The sequence below is a fragment of the Nyctibius grandis genome, chromosome 2 (genome assembly GCF_013368605.1).
Source record: "Nyctibius grandis isolate bNycGra1 chromosome 2, bNycGra1.pri, whole genome shotgun sequence".
Lineage (NCBI taxonomy): Eukaryota > Metazoa > Chordata > Aves > Nyctibiiformes > Nyctibiidae > Nyctibius > Nyctibius grandis.
In genome coordinates, this window is record NC_090659.1 from 91,969,029 (window position 1) to 91,984,420 (window position 15,392).

Consider the following 15,392-nt stretch of genomic DNA (forward strand, 5'->3'; position numbering starts at 1 on the left):
ATAGTGCATGCTCTTATTAGTTTGGTAAGCAAATACCTAAGAACCGGTATTGGATCCTAATAAAATACTGTGCTTACATGTTTATTTGGATGGATTCCTCAGCGTTCAGGTCTGAATTTTCTTAATGCTTAGTACAAAGTTATAAAAATAGCCTTTCTTTTTAATATCATTGATATCATAGTAGCACCAATTTACTTTGTCTCAAGACCTTTTTGTGCCCTAGAGACCATAGAGCACAAAAATCTATCCTCCCCAGAAATCTAGATGAAGTGAAGATTTTTAAAAGTAGTAACTCTAAGCTGAGGATCTAAATGTCTGTCTATATGGATGAATGTATGTGAATATGTTCATAAGCACAAACACAAAGCCATCATGCAACTCTGTTATACTATGCAGTGTTAAACAGGGGAACAGTAGGTCAAATAATTTGTGAGAAATTATGTTCTAATTGTAATAATTACATTACTATTTCCACTAATCCTTTTTCAGTCAAGGATTCAGTACTTCAAGAAATAGTCTATAAATTAACAAATTACTGATTTTATGATTAGAAAACAGAACAAAATAAAAGCACTGCTATTTCAAAGAGTATCAAGATACTTTATATTTCAAATACTTCAGACAAGACGTATCCTTCAAGTCATACAGAGAGAAGTTCGGCTGTACTGTAATCTTTAAAAAAAAATCATAATTCAATCAGAATTCATGATTTTACAGTTAAAAAGTGTGTGGGAAGCAATCATGGATTCTAAGTACCTGTTTGCTAAGTTGTTATCCATCAGTGATGTATTACTATTATGCAGCAGGAACTTGTTTTCCCCCAGGAAATGATTAAAACCAACAATTTTATAGCAGCATAAAGTGTACAGTTGCACTGTCCTGGAAGTATCATATACTGAATATGGAATTTTGTAATGAGGGTTAGTGTGAACATTGCATACTGCATTCACAGTATGAATGTGATATTTTCTCACATAGTAGAAAAACACACTCTCAGGGTTATTTTTATATCTATAAATAAACATACAGAAGCAACACCTGCCTTTGTACATCTGCGATCCTTACCCTCCAACTATCTGAACATCTGAATATGATTCCTTCAAAATGTAAAACTTTTCGTAAGAATGAAATAAAAATGCATGAACAATAATGACATCTTTTTTCTAAAACCTTCAAGCATTAAAAAATTAGTAGTGATGAACTCAAGTTTTCAATGAAATCTGACATACTGTACCTGTAAATGTTTTACAATATTCACAACTTCTCTAGTTGAATAGGGGTAGTTAATAATTCCTTGGTCAGCTAAGCTCCTGAGTTCTCCAAAAGCAGCCACCAGTTTCTGAAGAATTGGCTCTGGAACATCAGGACCATATTGCCTAAGCATAGCCAGTTCAGACTGTGGTTTGGGATTATCAACAGCATGGCAACTAAAAATGTCCCCTAAAAAGAAAAAAAACAGAGTTAAGTAATTTATAAAGAGATAGCATCACAACAGCCCCTTTAAGTTTCATACAACACCTTAAATGGAAAAGCAATAGCTCAAGAGGATGCTGAGTACCTGTTTGTTAAAACAAAACAAGATAAAAACTACTTTGAAAAATGTGAAGGACAAACTTGCTATGAAGAACACTGAGGTTCCTGGAAACACGGAGATCTGTCCTGTCATTTTAATGAAGCTGATCACAAGGGAGAAATTAACTTCAAGAAACACAAGTCAAATGAATGCAGAAAAAAAGAAAAGAAAAAAGGGTTAAAGAAGAAATAACAGGGTGAATGGGACCAATTTGTGAACACCTTCAGAACACCACAGGATGCAGGGAAATCTTGATATGCAGGAATGCCCTAATGCAAACACAAGTGAGAGGTCTAGAGGAAACACTGGATTTATCTTTTTTCTCCGCCTATTTTGAAGTATGGTAAGAAATTTGGCAAGATATTCTTTCCATGTATTTGCATTATATTGGTCCCAATCGCATAATCTATAAAATCCATTTTATTTGTGAAGAGTCCTTTAACAGTCATATGAAACTTTGCAGAAGATGATCAGACCCTGCTGAAAAAGGACCTGCATTAAAAGCAGAAGAGCCTCTATGCTTGAAAAACAAAATCAACAAAGAATCTCAAAACCTCAACCAAGCCCCTGCCATGTGGGCCGACAGCAATAATGCTGGGATGATCAATTTTGTTTAAAGCGTCCATGTACGGAGGGAAATTAGGTCACAAAAAAGGCTATACTAAAACATCTTGAGGCAACATAGCTGGGTGAAATTCAGAGCCCATGAGTCTCTGACACGGAATGCCAATTCACTGGAAACTACATCTGAAAAAGAAAAAGCTATCATGCAAAATAGAACTGGGTTGGCACCTGCTTTTATGAGTATGTTATTATTTCTTGCAGAATAAGCATTATGGTCAAAGCTAACAGATAAAACCACATAAATTAAACCTGCATATAAATGGATATACTAACATAGATAACACAGTCAGTGGAGTCTGGAGGGCTATTCAGTTCGTAGCCCTGGTGTAACACTGCCAAAGCCTTGCCAGAGGTCCACTTAGACTAACACTGGACTATACAGGCCAATGAATTCTTCATCACTTGCCCTTATGCAATGTAAATCCTTGCTTTTGTTGTGAGATGAAGCTGTGGGGAATCTTTGCTGATACACAGGATTTTTAGGACCTACCAGGAGCTTTCTGAAACGAGGCTGCTGTTGATACGAAAAACTTTGATGTGAAATTTGGACAGCCTTACCTGAAAGTAGGATGAATTCAGTATCTTTTCAAATATACATATTTTAATAAGGCCTATCACACACGGCCATGGGCATGGAGAGGCTAATGAGGATTAAGAAGCAGGTAGCATAGTGCTAACACCAAAAAAGACAGTAGCCTCTACTGCTGAGAGGAGAGAAAATAACCATCCATCAAGCTCCCATCTCTCATACTGAAGAGGACAGCACTTGGCCTGTGGCTTGTTTGATGTGGGGAAAAATATGGTGAGCAGCTGTATTAACCATTGATGTCAGGTATCAAGCTGCTTACAGCTTGTGTTTTTGCTATATTTGTATACAATATACGCTCATTAAAAAAGATTTCTTGTAACCTTGTCTGTCTGCTGTGCTTGTCCAGATCCCATAAACAAATTAGTTGTAACACAGATGACCACGTATCACTTCAGGGCAAGTCTGTGCACTTTTATTAACATACATAAATTTACATGTTAGTCTTCAAGCTGAATCTCACCCTGAGTGTCTTATGTGAAACAAAGTTTCAATATGCATAAGGACCCCTTCTCCACATGAAATCTAATGAATAAAGACAGTCATTCTATTAATCAGTTCTACTAAAGAGCACTATTTAATATGACTCACTTACCTAATGTGCCAAAAAAGTCATTACCCAAGAAAGGAAATCCAGGTCTGTTTGCTAGAACTATCATTCTAAAATCAGGATGAATAGCTATTACATTTTCTCTCCCCTCTACATGAGCATGATCTGGAAAAGACATAAAATTTATTAATTGCATATTTAAGCTTTGCATTATGAATGAATTAAATGAACATAATTAGATTAGAATAATTCTTCTTAGAAATAGAAGAATTCCTCTGATCTTATTATGTTCTTCTTAGAACTAAAAGAACAGTTACAAAAAAGGGCTCGATAGCTTCTTAGCATGTCATTCAAGTATGAATGTTCTAGGTTTCATTTTAAAGTTTCATAATTTGTTTCATGAAAATTTAACCAACATGTTTCATTTAAAAAAAAAAAAAAAAAAAGCAACCACTGTTATTGGGGTGGGGACTACTTATCCTGTTTATATTTAATTTAACCAAAATGCTGAAGCCAAAGGTGAATAAAATGTGTTTTTACATAGGTCTGACATTATCTGATCTGGGAACACAGGACTGAAATTCCTCCTGGTTATTACAAAAAAAATCTGTGAGAAGCCAGAGACACATGATTTCACACATGTGAAGACTCTGTTTCTCCAAAATGAGTCAGACTGGCCCCACTTGTTCCCTTGTAGCATGTTTCCAGTGGCACATGGTGTTTGGGAATCCTTTTACCTCCTCCAAAAAACTACAGTAATAATGAGACTGGCTAGTAAGATATTTAAAAAAAAAAAGCCCACCTACAGTTTATAATAAGAAAACTCGAGTGTTGTGCCACACAAGTGCTGAATGATTGCTCCACTCATACTTAAACACTGTTCCAAATATTGTTAAAAAGAAACAATATATAAAGTACAGTGCCTACTAATATCAAGAGGACATTTCAAACATGGTCTTTCTTTGAAAAATAATGAAAAAATTTAGTTCCTGCAATTTACATGAATTAAAATCCATTAAATTACAAAATACTCTAATCCTGCAGGAGATATTTAACTAACATAAGCATATGCAATATTTGTTTAGATGAAACCCTTAACAATTCAACCTTAGATATACTCATGTCTTCAATTCTAGATCTGATCAAATTATACCCCAGCTGTCCAGATGGGCATAACCAAGATCATAATTTGGTCAACTAGATCTTTATTTCTTCTGGTGAATGAGAAGCAGAGAGGTCAACTTACAGTTTGTTGTTTTTTCTGTTTTTTTGGGGGGGTTGTTTTTTTTTATTTTCTATTTTTCAGCAAAATTCATGAGAATGCTAATTTAAGAAAACCTTTGTGGCTACTGCAAAAGTAGTAAAGAAAACTACTGTACATTCTTTAATTGTTAATCTTTTAGGATCAAGTACTTTTTCTACTTGGCCTCTTTTGGGTCTCTACTTAGTGATGTAATTGCTGAAAACCAGTAACATGTTACATTTTACTGAAAATTATCAAAACACTTTCTATCTACTTACTGGCAACAATTCGCCTTCCATCTGACAAAACCATTTCCCCACTTTCTACTAAAGTTTTTAAGATACAGGTAACATTTGTTGGTGCTTTGTCTGCCTCATCAATTACCAAAATATGTCCAAACTTCACTGCTTTTACCTAGAAGAGAAAAGAATCAAAACATCATAGCCCCCCAAAAAAATCTGCAAGAAACTGCATTACTGATTTCTCAGTCACTAGTAGTGACATCTTGGTGGTACTGAGACAAGAAAGGGACTCAGAACAGGGATAAGCTATGACCGAGCTGTAGCAGAGAGAAGAGAAGGCAGGTAAGACAAGAAAGGTGGGTGTTTCTGTTCCTTCAGGATAGGGATGGAAAGGGCTGTGTAAGGGAGGGAAGTAAGAAGCCTGACTGTGAATGAATTGGAGTGCTGACAGAGAAGTGCAAAAGCAGTTTGCACCTAGACTGTCAACATGTAGCCGAAAGAACTAAAGAATAGCTGCAACAGCTGTTTGGAGTCCAATTTAGCAGGTAGGTGTGAAAGGGACAGACAAAAATACCACTCTACCAGTTAGAATGTGTCAGGTTAATACTAAATTATTTTCCATACTCATTTTCTGTGTGCACACTCCCAAGACTATAATCTTATTCGCATTTGGCACAGCAAATGTGGCAAATGTGACCAAAGTTAATGAAATGTTACCACACTCACTGACTATGCCATGAAAGTAATTGAACCATAAAGAATTTTCTTATTTGAAAAGCCAGCATGTTTAACTACTTGTTTTAAATGAAAAACATTTCCAAATGCACAATCCAAATGTTACTACTGACCAGTGGTGAATCTTCATATATAATAAGACCGTCTTTAACAGAAGGTTGTAGGGTAAGGCTTTGTACAGTGGTATCCCTGAAATGTGGAAAAAAAGACAGTATTAATTAAAAATACACAGGAAATTTAGTTACAGTAAAATGCAAAATAAATAAATGAAAACCTGAAGGCTCTCTTTTTCTAACAGGAAAAAATCTCTCTTTTTTTTTTTTTTTTTTTTTTAAAGAATTCTTAAAGAACCTGAACTGAGAACAACACTGTGCCAGCTTAGTGGTCAAAGGTGAGTACCCCTGACTCTGTCAAGACTTTCATGGTAGTTTTCGGTTTCTCATAAACCCTGGAAATGAGAACACTGAAAAGTGAATCTGTATCTTTTGCACGTAGGCACATTACTACTGTTACTGCCATTCCTAGTTAAGCATGCTTAAACTGTCATTTACATTACAAACAGGGGAATCTCCCGAGAAGAACCAAACAGGAATTTGCAGTGTCATAGTCAAATCATTAATATTTTAGTTGCTTTTCTCCCCATATCATCAAGAAAAAAAAAAGACTAAAAATACTCATGTGGAATTCTAAAAATCAATTATTTTTAGTTCTATCTAAACCATACCAGGTGAAATAATTTCTACTAGAACTTGCTACATTTTGTATCATGGACAGTGTAAGCTCTTGTATGGGACAGAGGCTTTAATGGCATAGTATTTCTTTTTGAAATTCTATTTGTGTCTGAATTGCTCAAATGATTTTTTTCCTTCAAATTTAAAATAGTGTTAATTAAAATCTGTAATGAGAATATTCCTTAATCTTCACTATTTTCATCTATTTCAGCCAACACTGAATGTACAGATAAATAAAAACAGTCGCAATTCAGAAAGGTCCAGCAACAGACATCAACACACTGGTTTTACCTTTATAAATTATGTCCATATCCTAGGGAAAACCTCTCCTGATTGTAAGAAATACTTGTCAAAACCTTTGTCAAGATCCATAAAACCAACCCTATTTACCTTGGGGTTCAGAGGGATCAATGAGCTAAGGAATAATCCAGAGGTGGATGATGACAGAAGGTCCCCATGACTCCCCATGGTTTCACTGGCAACAGGATATACAATTCAATCTTAGGGCAAGAAGGCTATGCCATCCCTGTCCTCCAGTATTTCAAAATTTGGATTAGATGCGCCAACAGAAGGAGGGACTATTCATACGACATAACCCATCAAGAGAGCCCCACTTACGCTGCTCAAGATCCACACGCTGATTGACAGGTAAGGATGGTAACCTTTGCATCATGGGTGAGATTTGATGCAACAAAAATCTCTTACCTTTCACAGCCATATAACAAAACTATTTCCTTAAGCTAAGCTGACTCACTGTTCCAAACAGCCACCTTAGTTCTATCTTTAATTTTGTAAAATCTTGTAAAAGACCAACAATATTCTGATAAGCTCCATAGGTGCAGGAAATCAAACACAGTACTGTTTGCAGCAAACTATTAAATGGCGAGCTTCCAATTACAGTCTTAAACTGACAGCATAACATGCACATTTCCTTTATCTGAAACTGCTGTCAGCAGGATTTCTGTCCCTAATAACTAATAATTTATTGTTTAGCTTTAAACTCATGAGTGATTTATACTAGTGTTTCCCACGCACACAAATAAAGCATAAGGCAGGAACAGAGATTTTTTCATATTTGGTTACTTGAACTTTAATCCAGGAGGGGAAATGTTACAAAGCTGGGACCACCTCCACTCCATTTAACCCCATCAACTGAGGCCTCTCATAAGCAGCAACACTCCCCAAAACAGTTATATTCATATATAAGTCTTATGAGGGAACGGGGGTTGTTTAGCCTGGAGAAAAGGAGGCTCAGGGGAGACCTTATCGCTCTCTACAACTACCTGAAAGGAGGTTGTAGCCAGGTGGGTGTCAGTCTCTTCTCCCAGGTAACAAGTGATTGGAGAAGAAGAAACGGCCTCAAGTTGCACCAGGAGAGGTTTAGATTGGATATCAGGAAAAATTTCTTCACTGAAAGGGTTGTCAAGCATTGGAACAGGCTGCCCAGGGAAGTGGTGGAGTCACCATCCCTGGAGGTATTTTAAAGATGTGTAGATGTGGTGCTTAGGGACATGGTTTAGTGGTGGACTTGGTAGTGCTAGGTTAACGGTTGGACTTGATGATCTTAAAGGCCTTTTCCAACCTAAACGATTCAATGATTCTATATTGTATTCACTTGCAACATATAATTCTTTAAACCACGAAAATAAGCAGTAGCATTAATCTATTACCTTAGAAATCCTACCACGGACATAAAAACAAAGCTTCTGTTGTGATCCTGCTTGTCTACCCATTTTTACATTGGGCAGAGAAATCAATAATGGATCCAAAAACAACAATAAACCAACAACTTTTGTTTCTTGAACACAGATTTAGGGACTAAATTCTCAGACTTTTTGTATCAGCCTATCTCCATTAGCAGTTATCATTTCTGGTTCAAACCTATACAGTCAACAAACATAGAAGAATTTTAAAATGTGTAAACCAAACCCTAGAGTATATGAAGGCACAGTCACAGGTTTCTAATTAGTTAGAGATAATTCACAGAAAAATGTTTTAAGGAATTAATCCAAGGAGAAAAGGGGAAGTATTTGTCAAACCTGAACAGTGGTCTCTTTAAAGTAAATAGAAGGCTGAGAAAATGGGAGGATCAAAGGACAGCATAGGACAAGAATAAGGTTAAGGAAGATGAAGCATTATAGGATGCTTTATAGATCATAAATTTGCACTTAGCAGCCTATGCATGAAATAAAAAGTGAACAGAGTACATCAGGAAAGGAAGATCTCCAGTGCTGGTGTGGATGTGCACAGGTGGCAATGAAAGAAAAGATACAAATGTCAAATGGTGTTTTACTGTAACAGAAAATAGGGTATTTTAGTTTCAGTGAGGTAATTAATCCTCTGGCTCTGCAGAGATTACTCACAATCCCCTGATATGGAATACTAACTTGTGCTTAGTAACACCAGCAGCCCACAGAAATCCTCAGGATGATCTCATTCTTCAGGGAAGACAGAACTGACCATATCTTTGGGGGAAATAAACACTAGAAGAGTTTACAGTTTACTTAAGTGCTAGTATGAAAGTTGCATGAATCAGAAAAAAATCGTAGAAGGAATCAAAGTGAAAGAACAATTGACATCCTAAATCCAGTTTCTAACTTTTTTTCTCATCTGTGGTTCCCTCCTTTCTTCTACTTTGTTGCGATTCAGCCCTAATATTTAAAGGAATTATTTCAAGGGATTTGCGATGTATTTTAGAAGCTAAATATACAGCCAAAAATTAATTCCATTGGCTTGATAACATAAGTGAATGCAAAACTCCTGTACTTGCTTAGGCTATTACATTCAGCCATGTATATAAGAATGATTTTTTCAGGGTTAGTACAGATAAATGCTATTTTCCTTTCAGAATCATGAGCTATGCAATCAGATGTCATTAATTTCTTCAGAAACTTAACATGACCTAAACAGAGTAAAGAATGGCTAAAAAGAATTTGCCTCCTTACGTTTTTTCTTCTTAAATTTCCACTTTTCCATGAATTATGTAAATGTAAAGACACTGAAAGACAGAATAATATAAATATGTGAAGTCTGAAATATTTCTGAACAATACGGTATGCAGATTTTCCTAAGTGTAAAATATGTCTGGCACTCAAAACATTAGACTGTAGAATTTCACTCCCACAGGAAAGGAACTAAAAACTGTAATTCACATTCACTTATTAATATTAGCATCTTAATATTAACTAGGCTTTAACAAAGACATGAATACTGAAACCTCCTAATTTCATCACATGTGGCACCCAAGATGAAAACAGTTCTGACACAAAGAGGCAAGACTGTGGGAGTGTAGAAGCGAGTGAGTAAAGCTGTCTAACATACTCTCATCCTGATTTGTCTTCTCCTGACTGTAAAAGAAAAATATGAAAAGTCCGCTAATGTCTTCCCTAAGAATGTATCTTTATTTTTATCAAGCAAGCTTTCCATACAAAAAAAACAATTTAAAAAAAAATAAAAAAAGAAGAAGATCTGCTACTGAAACTCAGCAACTGTTCTGACAGTACCACTCAATTTGTAGTAGAGCTTCTGAGAATTCTTTTGATGGTTTTTTTGTTTATTAGCTCACATCACTGCCTTTTATTTATTTTTTGCTACTGGTGCATTATTTACCCTAAAGGCAGCTTTTTCTGAGGTCTATAGACTTACTCAAACGTACTAGTCTGTGACAGCTACTATTTCTTCGACAGCAATGCCTTCTTTCTGGGGTAGAACTATGAGATGCGTCAGGAGAAATTCCCATCAACCACAGAGACTGTTCAGTCCATCTGTCCCTGTCAATTTTCAGATTTACCCAAATTCTATTAAATAATTGAATTTAAAAAAATTACTCTAAAAAGAGAGGAGAGGAACTGTACCTGATTGATAGCTGTTTTATTGTTTAGAATAGAATTCTCCTCCACACAAATCCAATGAGTTCAGCATTTCTTATTCCATTCATGGCAGACAGAAACTTTCTCCCAAGCTCTTTTCAAATGAAAATTTGGAGTTGTTTGGAAGACCTGAATACCTCTACTGACAGACCTTGAAACAGGGCGGGATGGGAGGCAAACATGGAAAGAACATAAATCTCCAAGCATTCTGGACATCCTGTGGTGAGACACAGGAGCTGAAACTAGCCAGGAGGAAAAATTAAGGAACAAAGGAGAATGATGTTCCTCTTCTCCTGAAACTTGCGTTAGTTTATCTGGAGGACTACCTGACTGAAAGATGCTTATTTAGGGAAATGAAATCAATGCATGAAATTCTTCATTAAAAATGTTAGTGCTGTCTATATGACACAGCTGCAAATATTCATTGTATATTTTGACACTTGTCCTCCCCAGAACACTGAAACACCAAAACAGAATTTGAACCATTTTATAATTTACTTATTGTCATCTCACTTAATAAAAGGAAAAGGTATTCCAATGCTTGATTTTAAGACTTGAGTCCCCAGGGAGCCTTATGCCCAAATTGAGGACACAGCGTCAGGACCTCAGTTAACATTACAAACATCCATATTCACTGGAATCACTCCATCTTGACAAGTGCTGAAGAATACTGTCCTGGCTTTTGTATGTACTTAACACCGAGGCTGAAAGGATACGAGAATATCTATGGAAGGCAATCTTGTGTTTTAAGGGTTGGTGCTCATGGTAACAAGCTTAGATAAACCAGATTCAGGTTTGGCCTTCCTCTTATTCTCCAAATGGAACTCTATGGTAGTTGAAAGGAAAAATCAGAGACACATATGCCCTAATAATTGTTCTTCTTCATTTCTGTGAGATATCTATCTACCTAAATACCTACGTACATAGATATATACATCTTCTCAATTACATTTCAATCAGACATGAATATACCCATCTGCTGTGACCTAATTTTAAGAGTATTTGAAAAATAATTAGGCTAATGGCCATTTGAAGCTGTTGACTGGTCAGCTAATCCACTCATGGATTATCCTGACGAAGAGTAGGCGATCTTAGCACAAAGAAAGAATCTGCATGACTTTGACATTTACAAATGGATTTCTTCAGCTAACCTATAATACAGTCATTGCATTTCATGATCTGACCACCATGTTTAGGAAATTCTGAAATATCTGAAAAGCCAACCAGCTGCCTCATTTCTCTGTTAAAATGACACTGTAAAGCCTTTTTGACTTATCTTATACAGTGATAATTAAATTCTCTTTTTTTTTTTCTGGAAGGCCATTATAGCTACTCAGCAGGACATATATTTGTTTAAAATCCAAGAAATTATTTGGAGTATAAAGGTAGTCATTACTCAGTATGACTGTGGGTGGCAGAACAAAGGCCAAAGGTAATTATATGTTTAATTCAGGTTATATGCTTAAATGAAGTTACAGAATTACTTATATGTGATTCATCTTTCAAAACAAGATGCAACGTTTTCACATAATTTGTTATAACAACATAAGACATTCACTCACTCTAATTGTAAAATCCATAAATGAAGAAACATGACACCGCACAGCTCCCCTTATTGTGTATAAGAATACATTTCAATGAGTAAACAGCAAGAAACTGTTACTTCAGCTTTAGAAGAAAATGAAACAACGAGGTCTTCTAACCTAAGCTACTTTTCCGTAACAGCCACACAGCAGGATATTCAAGCTGAATTCAATACCTACAAAAAGATAAACGAAGTAGCTAACACCTGGAATCTGACAATAGCAGAATTAGAAAGACAGCTTATGGAAAGCTAACATTGGAAATAGAGACCACAAGCACGCATGAACTCTTGGAAACTTTGCATTGCAACTCTGAATTGATTGAAAATGTATTTAAGAAAAGGAGAAAAAACTAGAGTAGTGAAAAAAACATAAACACATCTATTATATGCTAGCCAATACATTCGGGTGCTTCACCACATAAATCTTCATAACAAAAATATGTCGTCTTATTTATTTTCAAACCTGAGGCACATAAAGAATAAAGCACGCACTTACAAGGTTACTGTGTACCATATTAAAAGAAAATATTCCAGACATATGCATTCATGACTCAAAATCATCAGGAAAAACTACCTAGCCTTTTTTTGGGGGTAGCTGCCAACATGCAAATGCACAACACACACAAACCTTCACTGTTCAATGGATTTCTCTAACAAATCAGTGCAGCTTAAGAGCACCTGCTTCAACAACAGTCTGCTACAGAAATACCTTTTCTGGGTTGTTCATTGTTAAAAATAGACCTGCAGAGCTGTATCAGCATTTAAATTGTTTTACATGGTCCTATATTCTTTCAAGAGAAGATAAACAAACGCAATTCTGAGAACAAGTACACCATAATTCTACAGTATCAGATGTTCATCTGTGTCTTGGGCAAAGGAAGTTACTCCTTCTGAAACAACTTTTTTAATTAGAAATAAAAAAATCTGGAGTCAATAAAGCTGAAAGGGTAGTTTTAAATGATCTCAATAAGGGGAACAGGTAATTAGATTTTATACTGATTACGTGTGCTGAAAAAGAGGGAAAGAAAATTAACATCTAAAGATTAATGGACAGTTTGTATTAAGTATTGCTTGTAGGGACACCATAAGCTCATTTTCCTACCCCAAACCTCTCCATTAATTTGATTGTTAAAGATCACAGCAAAATTATCTTTATATTGAAAAGGATAACATATGTAAACTCAGTTAATTTTTGGAAGAAAAGATCATCAGACTACTGTAATTTATTAGGGAACTAGAAAAGACACAACACAAAAAGCAGTAGATTTTTTAAAATGAACCCTGTATCACACTTTCCAATCACCAGTCGCTAGAACAAACACAGTAACTGACAGGAAGAAGCAATACCATTGGCAAGGTCTTTGAAAGGAAATGTGACATTAGGAAAACCAGAATAAGGTAGTGCAATATCTTCCAAAATAATAGTAAGATTATGAGATAACAAACAGAATTTCTGTAACAGTATTCTGCTGACAGTGGTAAAACTTCAGGTTTACAACGAAGCCAAATTACTTTAGCATATATGTTAATACCTAGAAAAGTGGAAAACAACTTATCAACTTGTAAGAAAAAATATCACACAGAGAACTAAGACTTAATGTGGCTAATTTAAGGTCACAAACCCTTAGGCAAGAACCACATTTTCTAATAGATTCATTTAAAAGATAAAGAAAACTTCCTACGTTCTCTATTTTTATGAAAAGGCATCAAACCATATTTATAAGCAGCTTCAACTTTTTAGACATTAGAGAGAATGCTACACATGCACAGAAAAAAATGCCCTCTTTTTGTCACATGACTTCATGAAGATTTGTATTCTCTTTGTGGACAATAACCTGTCTGATTTCTCAGAAGAATACTTTCTTCATACACTGAAAAAGAACATTTGAACAGAACTAATTCTTTCATGTCTTCTGCAGATCCACTGAGGCTCCGAGCAGCAGAGAATCCATTCATAAGCCATCAATAAATAACTGATGTAGATTACACTGCAGTCTGCTCATCAAAAGCTTCTATTTCTGTAAGCAATGGTGATGTTCTTACACAGCTAAGTAACTGCAGATCTACATACTGAAGACGTCAGAGTTGAGGTTGACTAGTTTTACTTAGCATGGCTTCAGTGGCTGCACATATAGTAGCTCAGGGGGAAACTGGTTCTCCCACTAGCTGAGAGTAACTAAGTTCCCATTGCAATGGAAAGGATTGGTACTTTTTCATTCCTGAACGTTTCAAATTGTGTACGCCTGTGGCAGACACACTTCAGAGGAGACGGCGGGCTGCAATTTTTGCATTTCCTACAGCCAATGTATGGCTGAGTCAGCATGAAGCCAGGAAACATCTCAGAAAAATTTCTGCTTAAGAACTGCTCATTATTTACACTCATATCATAACAATAAGTAAATGTTCTAGAAGTTATCAAACTTAATCTCATTGTATAAAATGTTCTTATTTTTCTTATTTTGAAAACACTGAGTCTGAAGCTGCTTCTTAATTACTCTCAACTTTAACTACTGTTCCACACACACATTTGGGCATCAGCTAAGTACAGTGCAAATGGCCTCCCCACATGGAACAACAACTGCTGAATTATCTAATTTTATGAAGACAAGATAAACTAATTTTTAACTTTTTTTTTTCTACTGAACAATTTTGATTTAGCAAGACACATTACTACAACATACTTAGAGTAAGAGCTAGCTGGGGTTATCCAGATGCTACCTTGCAGAAATTGTTAGTAAATCACAGAATCACAGAGTGGTTGAGGTTGGAAGGGGCCTCTGGAGGTCATCTGCTTCAATCCTCCCACTCAAACAGGGCCACCTAGAGCCAGGTGCCCAGGACCATATCCAGACAGCTTTTGAATATCTCAAAAATGAAGGAGTGTAATGTATCCCAAACTTTACAAAGAAGGTACTGACACAGAAAAACTAAAACTGTGCCTTCCTGAACCAAGCAAATGTGCTGCTTGGAACACAGACCTTCTTTCCACAATTAATTTTTCTTAAAGGGACTACCAAGACAGAGAGGCTTTTGTTTGCTATCAGAGAAATTAGGAGCACAACTCACAATGACAGATAATAATTTCAGAGGGCTCCTGTTGACAGTTACTCTTTTTCACTACATGACTTAAAGCCAATTCAACCCCAGTAGAACAGAGGTGGCAGCGTTCACAGGTCTTGAGTTGACACTAAGTGTTCTCCACAGCATTTTTCCAGTTCTCTTTAGCTGCCTAAATTAAGATTTCAGATGAGAATAAATTACATGCAAATCTTTTTTTCCTTTTTATAAGCTCATGTATTAAAGACTAGAAGTATTTTGATGAATGCTGAGATCAGGTAACACCTTGAGACTCCAAAAACTTGATGTATATATTAATCCAAATGCCTTTACCATGTAAAACCAAGCATCCTATTTATACTAGCAGAAACTATTATAAAATTTAGGTCACTGAATTTTATATCTTCCTAGTCAGAACCTAAGCTTTTAGGAAACTTTCTATTAGAAGTCTCTTCAAAATCCAAAAATAAAATGAGTCATAAAACAAGCTTGCATTGGAAAAAAAAAGAATAAATATTGTAGTTCTATAATACAGTCCACAGAAAAATAGTACCTTCAAGGAGGAGAAAACACTGTTTTTGAAATTTGAAAAGCAGC

The 15,392-nt window shown here is 35.7% G+C and overlaps 1 protein-coding gene across 5 annotated transcripts in view; it reads right to left on the minus strand.

Moving 5' to 3' along the window:
• Nucleotides 1-15,392, minus strand: part of VWA8 (von Willebrand factor A domain containing 8) — a 225,603-nt gene that overhangs the window by 94,204 nt on the left and 116,007 nt on the right. For all 5 annotated transcript variants that reach the window (XM_068418061.1, XM_068418042.1, XM_068418050.1 and 2 more), the window contains 4 exons: nt 5,667-5,742; nt 4,855-4,990; nt 3,379-3,498; nt 1,235-1,440 (listed from right to left, as the gene is read on the minus strand). In XM_068418061.1, coding sequence (XP_068274162.1) covers nt 1,235-1,440; nt 3,379-3,498; nt 4,855-4,990; nt 5,667-5,742 — 538 coding nt within the window. The remainder of the gene's footprint in view (nt 1-1,234; nt 1,441-3,378; nt 3,499-4,854; nt 4,991-5,666; nt 5,743-15,392) is intronic.